The sequence below is a fragment of the Aptenodytes forsteri genome, unplaced genomic scaffold (assembly GCF_000699145.1).
Source record: "Aptenodytes forsteri isolate BGI_AS27 unplaced genomic scaffold, ASM69914v1 Scaffold284, whole genome shotgun sequence".
In the NCBI taxonomy this organism is placed as follows: domain Eukaryota; kingdom Metazoa; phylum Chordata; class Aves; order Sphenisciformes; family Spheniscidae; genus Aptenodytes; species Aptenodytes forsteri.
This window is the reverse complement of record NW_008794445.1, coordinates 2,813,852-2,825,650: the sequence shown is the minus strand read 5'-3', so window position 1 is coordinate 2,825,650 and position 11,799 is coordinate 2,813,852. Positions and strand designations below refer to the sequence as shown.

The 11,799-nt window shown below is 44.9% G+C and overlaps 1 protein-coding gene across 1 annotated transcript in view; it reads right to left on the bottom strand.

Annotated features, from left to right (window-relative positions):
- Positions 1–1,559: 1,559 nt before the first annotated feature.
- The window catches only part of GRAP2 (GRB2-related adaptor protein 2), a 14,304-nt gene continuing 4,064 nt past the window's right edge, over positions 1,560–11,799 (bottom strand). Inside the window, exons 3-7 of the mRNA XM_009290116.2 lie at positions 9,847–9,966; positions 8,091–8,259; positions 6,298–6,432; positions 3,982–4,098; positions 1,560–1,739 (exon numbers count right to left, since the gene is read on the bottom strand). Coding sequence (XP_009288391.1) covers positions 1,560–1,739; positions 3,982–4,098; positions 6,298–6,432; positions 8,091–8,259; positions 9,847–9,966 — 721 coding nt within the window. The remainder of the gene's footprint in view (positions 1,740–3,981; positions 4,099–6,297; positions 6,433–8,090; positions 8,260–9,846; positions 9,967–11,799) is intronic.

The window sequence follows — 11,799 nt, the reverse complement described above, 5'->3', positions numbered from 1 at the left end:
TTATTCTCATTTTACTTCACCCATTAATAATCTGCTTTTGGTGGAGTTCTCAAAAATTTGACAGTGGGTTCTTTCTGCCAATACTCTGTCTAGCTGGCAGCTTTATTTAGGCCAGCTACATTGAATTGGACTTTACCAAGAACCTATCTCCTGGATTATTTTTCTCCCACTGGGACTAACAAAAGATAAGAACATTTTTCTTGCTGGGTCTGATTTGTTTTTAGTTTTTCACTTGCCTTTTCTGTCTTTCCCAAGAATGATAAATCATCACTTCCTTGCTGACCGCTGAGGTCCCACATGTTGTGAAAAATTCAGGCAAGTTGATACTGAACAAGCTGCCTGAGCAGTGGTTATGCAGCAGTGTCTCCTTCACAGGGTTTGGATCATTTTTAACGTGCATTTGCAGTATATTTGTATCACATCTGGGCATTCACTCAGCAATGATCTGAAAACCTATTCATTTACCTTATTTCATCCAAAAGAAACTGGAACAGAGAACAGACTATTTAATGGCCAGAACTTTATTCTCTGCATACTGTAAATTAACAGCTTAACCTGCTGGATGAGGCATTCCACTAGCAAGTTAGAGTTGTGTACACAGTGATCCTGAACACCCCATGTTCTCAGGGAAAGAACTTCTGCCACCAAACCAGAAAAACCTCTTCTCTCCAACCCCTCCCCAATTCAGTTTTACATAAGGAACCAATGAGGGATATTCATTGTTATCCGATCCAATGGATATTAATTTAGCTGAAGGGCCTGAGCTGCTCATCTCAGGATGTCTAACAGAAGTGTAGGTACCTCAGAGAGCAGCTTGAAAATGGGACAAGTTGTTGTTATGGAGTGCAGAAAGAAGAGCAGGACTATCAGAAGAAGCAAAGAAAGTAGCTTCTCACCCTCCCATAACTTCACCACTGGTTTGTTTGCACAAAAGCTTACAGGATCCTTTCCCTTCATCTGGTATATCCATACAGTCCATACCCACAGAAAGTACTAGAGGGGTAAGCCAGAAACTATTTAGAAAATTCAAGGTTGCCTTGCACCTCAACCTAAGGCCCTCTCACTTTCCTTCCCTACCTGAAGGATTAATGTGGTTACCAATGATAATTTAATTCACTTGGGAGTTCCTTTTGCCTCTGAAAGAGAGGTGAAATGGAGCTTGAAGAAACTATGAGTGCTACCAGATCGAAAAGGAAGGGTTAGGGCTACCTGAATACTGAAGCTTGACTTGTCTGAGGTGCATTTCCACAGAACAAACCTAATTGCAGGAAGTTATCAATACTTAGCCAAAGAAGTGACAGGGCAGGGAGGATCCAGCAATGAACAGTCCAGGATTTTTGCTCCCTCCCCTTCATGCATGTGAAAAATAGGGGAAAAAATTCCTATCCTCTTCAAAGGGTTCACTTTCGTACCAACATTTCAAAAGATCAATCGCCAATAAATTAAGACAAAACCAAAAGCACCATATGTCCTGGGTGCAAGGGAAGATGCACTCCCTCTCTGTCCCTGTCATGTCAGAAGAGCAGCTCCAACATGGCCCTCTGGGGCATACTGTGCCCTCACAGGGGCACCGGTGTGACGTAGTTGGCAGGGAAGAGACCCAATTCCCCACGCAGACGTCCTTTCCACCATGATGGGTTGGAGCTGTCCAGGACCTCTAAGATGTCTCCACTGCGGAAGCCCAGCTCGTCATGCTCCACAGCATCAAAGTCGTACAAGGCACGGACCCATAGCGTTCTCTGGAAAGGAGATAGAGACAAGCAGGGAACAATGAGCCAGAACTCTTAAAGATCATCCTCGTGTCACCCATCTTATACCCCAATACATATGTTCACGAAGAGAGGACAAGCAAAGCTGAAATTGAGACCATCTTGCAATTAAACCAGGAAGTGGTCAAGATGCCAGGAAGGAGGGACCAATTTACTGGGACACCCAAGGAATGGTGCTTGGGTTCTCAGCAGCCTCAGTATATTCATGGGTATTTACACAATAAAGTGAAAAGTCAGACTGAGAGCAGGTCCTTAGGAAATAGTGTTCACATGGCTCTGTCTCCTCTGCCCTGTAAGATCAGCAGTGGTAGCCATATTTGAAGCCAGTAATGGGAGCACAGAGAAGGGCTCCTGCCTGAGTCCTGCTGGGCTGTACACCATAAGTGAATGGCTCTAGGGAGGTGAGCTGATGCTGGTACAGATATAGAAATGTGTCCTTGGCCAGCAGAGGACTATGAAGGATACATCAAGAGAGCCAGCACACAGGCAAGGCTAGTGGACATTGAATGATACTTGCTCTTTCAGGCACTTCTGGGGCGTAGGGGAGGGTCTTGAACCTTCTTTGGACTCTCCCCAAGGTCAGTCCCCTGAGATCAAAAGGATTTAGGAACTGTTTGGGTGTATCAGTTTATTTTGGGTTTGCACTTTAATGAGCACTACGGTCAGATTTTTTTCTTATGAGAACTTCATCGTAAGAGACTTTGCAGTCAATCTCCCATTTTGACCAGAAATCGGATTTTAAAGGACATAGCATGGGCTTCTTTTCTGGGAAATTGTTGGCACCCACACCACAGGGCATGCACAATTTGGGAGGTATATTTTGCGGGCACAGATGGAGAGATCTGTTTGAAAATGGACTAACTTTTGCTAAATCTTCCATTCAGGGCCCTACTTAGACGTGGCTCCTAGTTATTTGGCTGGACATATAGACCTTCCTATAATTGGATTTGTGGCTTCTAGATCACTGATGGGGTGTGGCAGGCAAGGGCATGCTGTTATTCATTGCCACAGCCTCTGAGGGATAAAAGCCGTTGTATTTTGAGCTCGATTATAATAAAGATTTGGGGCTTTTGTCAAAAGAAGACATGTCGCTGTTTCCCAGTTTGTTCCAATCTGTCCTCTGTTTATCCAATCTGTCCTCTGTCTCTCACAGTTGAGAAAGGTTTGCAATCCTTCTCTTCTCTCCTTGGATCCAGATTCTCTGGTTGTTTTGGGCTAAGCTGTACATTTCCTCAAGGAAGAGGAGTGTGCCTTAGGTCACGCTCCTAGGAGCTGATGGAGAAATAGTTTGGAGTTGGCAGTGGAATCATGGGCTGAGGCAGAGAAAGACACCGTGCTCTATGCAGGCATTCACACAGTGGAAATTTGCAGAGCAGGTGGTTACTTAAGGTCAGCTGCCAGGTATGGATCCAGGTAGGGGAGCAGTCTGAGATGTCTGCAGAGACGTATCTGGATCATGCCCACATCCACTGTGCTAAGAGGCTCTGACAGATAAGGGTGACAGGTGAGTCCCACTTTGATGGCATAGTAGGTCCGAGAGGATGTGCCAGGTACAGACAAGTAGAATTGAGTGATGACAGGTCTTCTCAGGACTGAAGCAAAAAGTAGTGGAAGAAACAGCGAGACTACAAGTGCATTGCAAGACAGAAGGAGCACTGTATCATGGGACAGTATCATGAGGCATCTCTCCATAGGAATTAAAGAGTACTGTACATCTAGCTACTGTGCTTAGGAAGGCCTGGCTGTGGTGGCAAAGATACTTGATAGCCCCTTGCATCAGTGGACATGAAGCCCTTCTAGGAAAGATCATTAGGTTTTCAGAAATGTCTTCTGCTGGACTGGACCCATGCTTGATCCAAACCCATGGGTGAGCTTGGGCTCATTCACAATGTCCCAGATGCCTATTTTGTTGAGCTCATGCTAAGTTCCCTCTTTTACTAAGTCTGCATGTTAACTAAGACTGGCCTTGAGAACAGCCCTAGAACTACGCTCATATAACATCGTAGTCCTACCCTCAGAGTGCTCCAGAAGCAGATTCAAGTGGCTGGGATAGAGTCTTGAGACTCAGAAACATCTTCTAAGATATGTCCCGGCAGGCTTAATACACTATTCCTCATGCAACCTCTGTGCAGGTGACACTGCCCAGACTGCTTGGCCATTCCTAAGGGACTGTTGAGTTGGGCAGATGGGGCTTTCCAGGTGCATCACCTACCGGTTGCTGCTGCAGTGGGTCTGTGTGTCTCTGTTGCATAGCTGCTGCACTTCCTTGGCCATAGTCCCTTAGTCCATGCAGCCCATCTTTCCTGTCCAGACTCCCACAATATCTATCCTAGAAAGAAAACAGCAAGAGAAAAGTCATGTATATGCTGAGATGTATAAATGAGGGGCTTTAAGAGTCATTGGTGGCCAGGGAGTCAGGGTCCAACCCTCAAGTAAATCATCTTAGATGTCTGCTTCCAATACTGTCCCTGTGCTGCAGTCCTGTAAGCAATGCCCCTCATGGAAGAGGTCACCTTAGACTGTTCTATTTTGGATTTTTCTTCTTAGAAGTAGAAAGTTGACTGTCCTCAGCTGTATTCCTCAGCTGTGTTCCACAGCTTCTGGGAAAAGTGGTCAGAGAGGGGCTTTTTTGGCCTCTGGGACTTTTGGAGAAAACCTAAGGCTGTTGTAACTCACAGGTGAAAAGCCATGCTTGCCAAGGGGGCTTTTGCCAATCTGGACTTATTATGCCCCAGTCCTGCCCACTCCTTGCTCTTCCTCTGTCCCATATGCTGGTGGAATGACAGCGATGCTGATGCAGCTGACTGTATATCTGAGGACTCACTATACTTTTTCTTGGGCTGCTCCATGCTGTAAAGGGCAGGGAGCAAGCCTGAGAATCCAGTAGCCCAATTAATCAAAGAGGAAAGAGACAAAATCATGTTCAAAGAAAAGAAGCCATATGACCACACATCTGAAGTCATATCAACACAAATGAGCCCAGACAGATGGAGAGAGGAACTAGGCAACATCTAGGGAGCAAGTTCTCTTTTGTCTGCACAGCTGAGAGCTGCTGAGTGTCTTCATCCCTCCAGGCCCTTAGTGCATACACTAAGCTTTTTTTATGATAACGGTGTGACAGAATCTGCTATCATGTTAGCTCAGGTTGCAGTAGTGCTTCAGTGACACAGGGTCTGATCAGCTGTGTCAACAGAGGGGAGGAAGAACAACAGCTTGTGCTTGCTGTTGCTTGTAAACAGCTTTTGTCCTCTCCCTCTTGCTGCTTCCTTTCTTGCACCTACTCTTCCAAAAGCTCCCTTGGTCTCACTTGCGCCTTTGTCAGCCTAAAAGGTTGCTGAGGCTGCCTGAGACTGGACCATAATTTGCATCTCACCTGTCCCTGCCAGAAAGTGAGTGAACTCAATCTGGCTTTGCAGCTGCAAGACTTACTACATGGATGCTTCACTCCTATGAGTGTTTCTGCTCTGTATCAAATGTGACATGCATAGACTGTGCTCCAAAGAGTGCAGGCCCTCAGCTTTGTCAGAGGCTGTATTATTCCATCAGCAGTCCCCTGACAGGAAACACTGCTTGTTTGATGAGAGAATAGCCATTTCATGATTGTCCCAGGCCTTGCTATATGGGAGCTCTCATGCCTTAAGGGACATGGCTTTGGATTTCTTCCCTTCAGCAGGACAAGTCATCTCCTTGGATGATGCTGCACTGTCTCTAGCTAGAGACATGAGCCAACCCCAGGAAAACTATTTCCCCCCAAATTAATCAGGAAGAACTCTGAAGATAGCACCAGGTACTGCTGTTGTCCTCTCCATTCCTATGCAAGCAAAGGAGTAAAGAAACCTCACACATCAGGGGTGCAATATGATGAAAGAGTGCAGAGAGGGCACAGATTAGGGAGAAGGAGGAATGTTCTGAAGGAAACCAAACTCTCCTAGGGTTACCATAGTCATTTCTCATCTCCGTGTTGTGTTTTGTGGTGCTGAATGTCAGTAGCATAACTCAGAAAAAAGAAATAGGCAGCAAGGTTTCATTTGTCCTATAGACCAGAGAGGAGTTCCTGAAACCATATATATATATGTGTGTGTGTGTGTGTGTGTGCAAGTTTTGGGAGTGTTTTCCCGCACTCTCACGTGATACTTTATGTCCTTTCCTAAGCAAAGCAAGAACATGACACCATTCCTTGTTTTCCAGTTTTTGGGATGGAGCCCCAAAAACTCCCTAGGAGTACTCCCAGGTTCCCAGTGAAAGGGCCACTGTACGCTGACTTCTATTTTTTTGCTGGTTTGTCAATCAGTCGTGGATCACAGGACTAAATAAAAGCCCACATATTTATTACACATCAAAAGAGCTCCCCAGGCCAACACCATCATTGCTGCTACTCCCATATAAAGACCTAACTGACTCTGCCTCTTAAAGCAGGTTCAGGGTGGCAGATTTTTGACAAAGTGACTGTTCACTTATTACCAAGCAATTAAGGCCAATTTTTCATGTGCCTGGGCTTGATGTCCCAGCCACTCATTCCTGGTAGTACCTGTTGCTGATGCAGTATGGGGATAGGATGCTCTACGTATCTCTTGGCTATAAAAGAATGATCTTCTCCAGCTGCTCCACCCAGGTGGAATCCTTCCCGGCCCATCCGTTCCAGGCTCCCACCACCACGCCTCTCCTGATGGAAGACAGATCACAAAAGTGAGGTCAGGTTTTGCTTCCCACCACATCCTTGACTGAAGCTCAGCAATCGTTGCACACTGATCACTACCACTACCCTTTACCTTGGAGGCTCTTCCAGAGGTAAGCTCCTGCCCTTCTGAACAGAAGGACAAATCAGGAATCCTGTATTTTAGATCTTTGTCACAGCCATTCCCCGTCTGAAAAGTGGGTAGTAATGGGAGGTGCTGGGTTGAAAATGTGGCCACTGATGTGAAGACCAGCACAGGAGCCAAGCTCTTTTTGAAAATACTGCCCTTAGACTTCATTTGTCTCTGCATTGAAATCTGTATATTACTATCATTTTATCATATGGCTGTAGCATCTAGAAATTTGAATTGTGAACAGAAACCCCCCTGTCATGAGTGCTAAACATACCCTGCTGAGCCCATCACCATAACAAATGTACACAGTGTTTGCGAAGCAAACTTGACCTCTGTTCTTTCACTTGCCTGTCTGCATCTTGGAGCAAATGCTGTTCTCTTTCCCTTCCTGCTCACTGTCAGCCCAAACAGGTTATTTTACTGATACATGCATACAGTCTTCCTTTCTCCTTCCCCAGACAATTCTTCATTGTGATCTCCCTCATAGGTCCCATAGCCTCTATTTTATACCTTACTAATGCATTTTTAAAGCTCTGCATAAGTGGTCTAGAGGGAGACAACAACCAAGCCCCATCTTCAGACTGAAAAATATATCGTCTCTCTTTTGGAGCCAGCAAGAATGACCCACATGCAGCCTATAAAACTTTACTGCTGCAGTGAGCAAGTCACGTACTTTCTGCCTTGCCTCTACCTGTACATCCTGGAAATATAATACCAGAATCCGTTTCCCAGTAAAGCAGGACTTTGGTTACTGCAGTGACCAGGCATGTTCACTCCTAGTACGTGTGCGCAATGCATAGCAGTCTCTACTATGTAATTTGCTTGTTCCCCGGCACAAAACCAGGCATTCATTGGACTGGGATTTCCCTGCCTTCTCAAACATCTATTACATCTTCCCAGAATGCAAAGCTTGTTCCCATATCTGCTATGTTCTTCTCAGCAGTGCTTTTCAGTTCCTACCAGCCACTGCTCCAGGTTCTGCCCTCGGTTCCTCCACACTCCTTACTGTGTTCACTCGGTAACAGAAGATGGATGATTCTTCTGAGCAGACAAACTTTCAACTGTAATGACAGCTGCACTCTGGGTACATTCAAGGACACTTGGAAACCAGACTCAAATTCTTCTCAGACACAACCTACCAGTCAGCTGTGTACCTGCCCTTATGAAATCTAGGCATTTCAGTAAGGTAAGTCCTGCTTCCCTTGGAAGTCTAAGGCATCTTAGAATTTCAGCTCTGGGGCCTTAGCACAGCTTTAGCAAAGAACCTCTATGCAGATTTGCAGCACTGCCTATTGCTATCCAAAACAGAATCAGAAAATTCTGCTCAATTATATAACTGTACATACCACTGAATCCACTAAAAATCTATGTTGCAGGGCCCAACAATGTAGTGATGTGACTGGGTTTCCAAGGACAGACTCTCCCCCTCCGACCCCGAGACATTCTCATGGGCTGAATTCCTCGCACAGAAAGGTTTCTTACTGAGAAACTCCTAAGGATGGTTTGTGTTTACCTTCTCTTCTCGGCTGTTGTCCCGCAGGAAGATCTGCTTCTGCCTGGAGATGGAAGTTGTCTTGTAGTAGTCCACCAGCTTGTTTAGCGAGTGGAATTTCTCTGTCCACAAGTAATAGTTACCCTTTGAATCCCTCATCACTTTGAAGTGTTGCACGTCATCTTCATGCCTGGATCCAATTGGAAAAGTAAGAGATCATCAACCAGATTGCACTTTTATCTTTTTTTGAAAAAGTCTTTTCCAGAAGGGTACCAAAGCTTCCTGCATGGCCAAATCTAGACTTCTGGAAAGTAAAGCAATGGCAGTCCTTGTGTGTACTGGACCTAGATGTGGCTCTGGATTTCAAAAGATTCATCAACTTACAAACATGGAGTGCCACAGGGCTGCCCAGTCACAAAGCACTATCAGAACAAAGCATAGGCTTCTCCTTTGAAATAAAGGCCAGAGGAGCTTTCAGGGCCACAAATCGCTAATAGCTTTATTCCATGCTTTGTACAGGAGACAAAGGTGCGGTTGTAGTCTACCCACTAGCCTCTGCAGGTTCCTGTTAACATCTAGTCTGCATTGACTGTAAGAGATGTATTACAGCTTTTCACACCATGGGCATCACCACTATGTGTAGACATAGTCAACTCCCCTCCTCTTACCTCTTGTCTGATTTGGACAATTTGTCTTTGCACCAGATGTGATCTGGTTTTGGCACCTACCTCCTTGCTCTGTGCAACTCCAGGGACTCAAAACACTCGTCTCGGAGGCTACATCTGCACAAATAAACTAAATGGGGACCAGACAGGGACTGAGTGCTATCCTGGAGTGCTACAGTCACACAAGCTGTTAAAGTGTTAGCATGGTTTTGGTCTAAACCAAAAAGCCCTCCCCTAGATAGTGCTGGGCCATGGTTAGGGGGACAGAGTGGACCAGGAATTGTTCGCAGTGAGCTGCTTGAATACAGCTGTTCTGTGGGCTGAAGAGGGTTTAGCCATATGGATCTGAGCTCTGCCATATTGCTTGACCTCAGGGCCAGAGAAGAAGCCTGACTGTACTTAGTTCATTGGTGTTTATCAGTGTAGATGTAACCAGAATGCTTTCCTGCATTCCTCTCAGATACTTTTTGATCACCCTGAATCAGAAAGTCCACACTGCTTGGAAAAGACATTGCTAACCACTACTCTAATTTAAAACTGGTTATCAATTCTTTGACTGAAAATTGAGAAATCAACCATCATCTAAGAGCTCTGCTTTAAAGCAAACGCTCTGGGAAGGGCTGGGCTACAGTAAGTTGCTGAAATGCAGCTGGGCTGCAAGCAACTAAAAGCCATTCCTGTCCAATGGCTGTTTAGTGACCTGTGGGAAATAAGTTAACAATGTAATAGTCATCTCTTAATGGGTGGTAGTGGAATTCTTGGATTCAGTAACCAGAGCTGTCAGGGAATTAAAACAAATGGAGGGCACATGTTTTGCACTGTGGGAGATATCCCATGTACCACTTTGCTTTGCTGCAGCTCTTTCAGAGAAGCAGGTCACCAGGGGATGCAGCTTTGGAATGGGGCATTCACTGTGTCACTTGAAAAGAGGCAGAAACATTTGGGAATCAGATGCCTAATTTGTTCTCATTCACAACACAGCAGCACTGCCAGTGACTGGCAGCATGCAAACTTCCCAAGAGGCTACATCACATTAGGAATCCTGTCAAGAGGAGGCTAGGGACACCATTAAACAGGAAAAGAAGCAGGAAAATGCTGTGAGAAGCAGATACCTGACCGAGATGGAGAAGTCACCCTGAGAGTTCTGACTGGCTCGGACGATGAAGGAGCCAACTCCTTTGCTCATAAGGATGTTCTCTGCTTCGTGGCGGGATATCCTCTCGTCAAACCAGCTGTCAAGTCGGAAAAATCATGGAGATGTGAATAAGGAATGTGAATTAAGGTGAGGAACAAAAAAGTTGAGGGTAGGGAGAATAGGAATAAGCAGGGTGGAGGAAAGACAAAACAAAAGGATCAGAGGAGCCCACATGACTACTCCCAGTGGCCATGTACATGCTAAGGTACAGGGTTTTGATGGGTGCAGATCATTTTCTTTGAGCAGTAAAAGCACGTAGATGCAAAGAGAACGATGTAAGCTTTGGCCTGCTAAGAAGCAACACTCAGCTGAAACTGTAATTACAGGCACAGTACAGTAAGGTGTTAGTCAACGAAATTTTAAATTACAAAGGTGTATGTATATATACATACACACATAATTCTCAGACATATACATCAAATTGCTTTTGGTAAACTGATTGAAAATTACTAGACTGTGATGGATATATTGCAAGGGACACACATAAATTTTTAGCAGAAGCAAGCCATGAAAGTTTTAGTACTAATAAATTGGTTCCTGCAAGAGTTATAATACCACAACATTGCAGAAACACAGAATACATAAGCACACTTATGTAAATTTAGCCAGGCATAACAAACAATAGTATAAGGCACTAGACAAATAATGAGAAAGTCACCATAAACACTAAAATAATACAGTGTCAATAGGAATTTTTCAGTAGAGAAAAAAATCATCATGTACACTTATATATGTCCACTCCACAGCTAATAAGATCTACAGTCTACGGTCTTCTGCTTTTATGTAGTGCTCAATTGCCTGTATTACATTAAAATTAAGGACTGATAGTTTCATAAGCTCTGTCGTTTCCACTTTTGAGTTTCGTTATAATTCTGCTTACTATCATCACAGTTTACCTATGTATCATTAGCAAAGGGAAATCAGACATTAATCAGCATTGATAACCAGTTTCAATGATTACTTGACAAAACAAAGATGGAAAAAAACAGCCCATCAAAAACAGGAGACATCTTTCTTCCCTACAACTGGTTCTAGCATCTGGCCTGAACTGCTTCAAAGTGCAGACCTGCTACTCTTAGAAAAGCATCAGTGGAAATATTTCTTCACAGCTCTTGCTCAGAGAAAGCATCATGAGAAAAATGTGTGTGAAAAAAAGAAGCTGCTAGTGTCCCTGCGTGATGCCACAGCCCTGTGAAAGAGCGAACAAGAACAACTGACTGGGAGATCTCATTCCCCAGAGGCCCAAAAGTACAAGTCCATATTTGCACAACAGACTAATAATGTCCTTCAGCTCAGCCAAGCAGGCTGGCTGATGTCCAAACAGGCCGGTAAGTGCCACCTCCAAAGGGGACAGTGGCACTTATCTGTACCCTCAAAATCCCTGTACACTCCCAGTTTGACGGCTCAGGGCACCAGTGTGTTACAACTGGAAGTACTGGGCTTGGTGCACGCTCTGCCTCTTCGTTCCTGAAATTCTGCAGCACTTTTTCAAAAGAGGACAGTTAGAGGGGCTTCAGGGAGCATTTCTGTCAACTGAAAGGAAAAGGTTGTAAAAATGCCGTGCATTGTCATATTTATGGCACAGGGCCAGACAGTGCATTTAACATGCATTTAAACACCTATCAGTCCTTTCTGAAAGTGCAGTGCCATCTACTCTGTGGGAAGAGAGAAATGAAGGTATGCCTGTCCTCTGACAGATCTATGTTTGGGTGTACAGTCCCGAAACGTGGAGAAGGGTGTGTGTGTGTCTGCATGTGTGTGGGAGCAGGGCGGCATGTCTGGTCTATCATCTCTGTCAATCCATGAGTAGCACCAGCTGTCACATTTCATGTAGCATTGCACTGACCTCTAGTGTACCGAGAGAAACTCA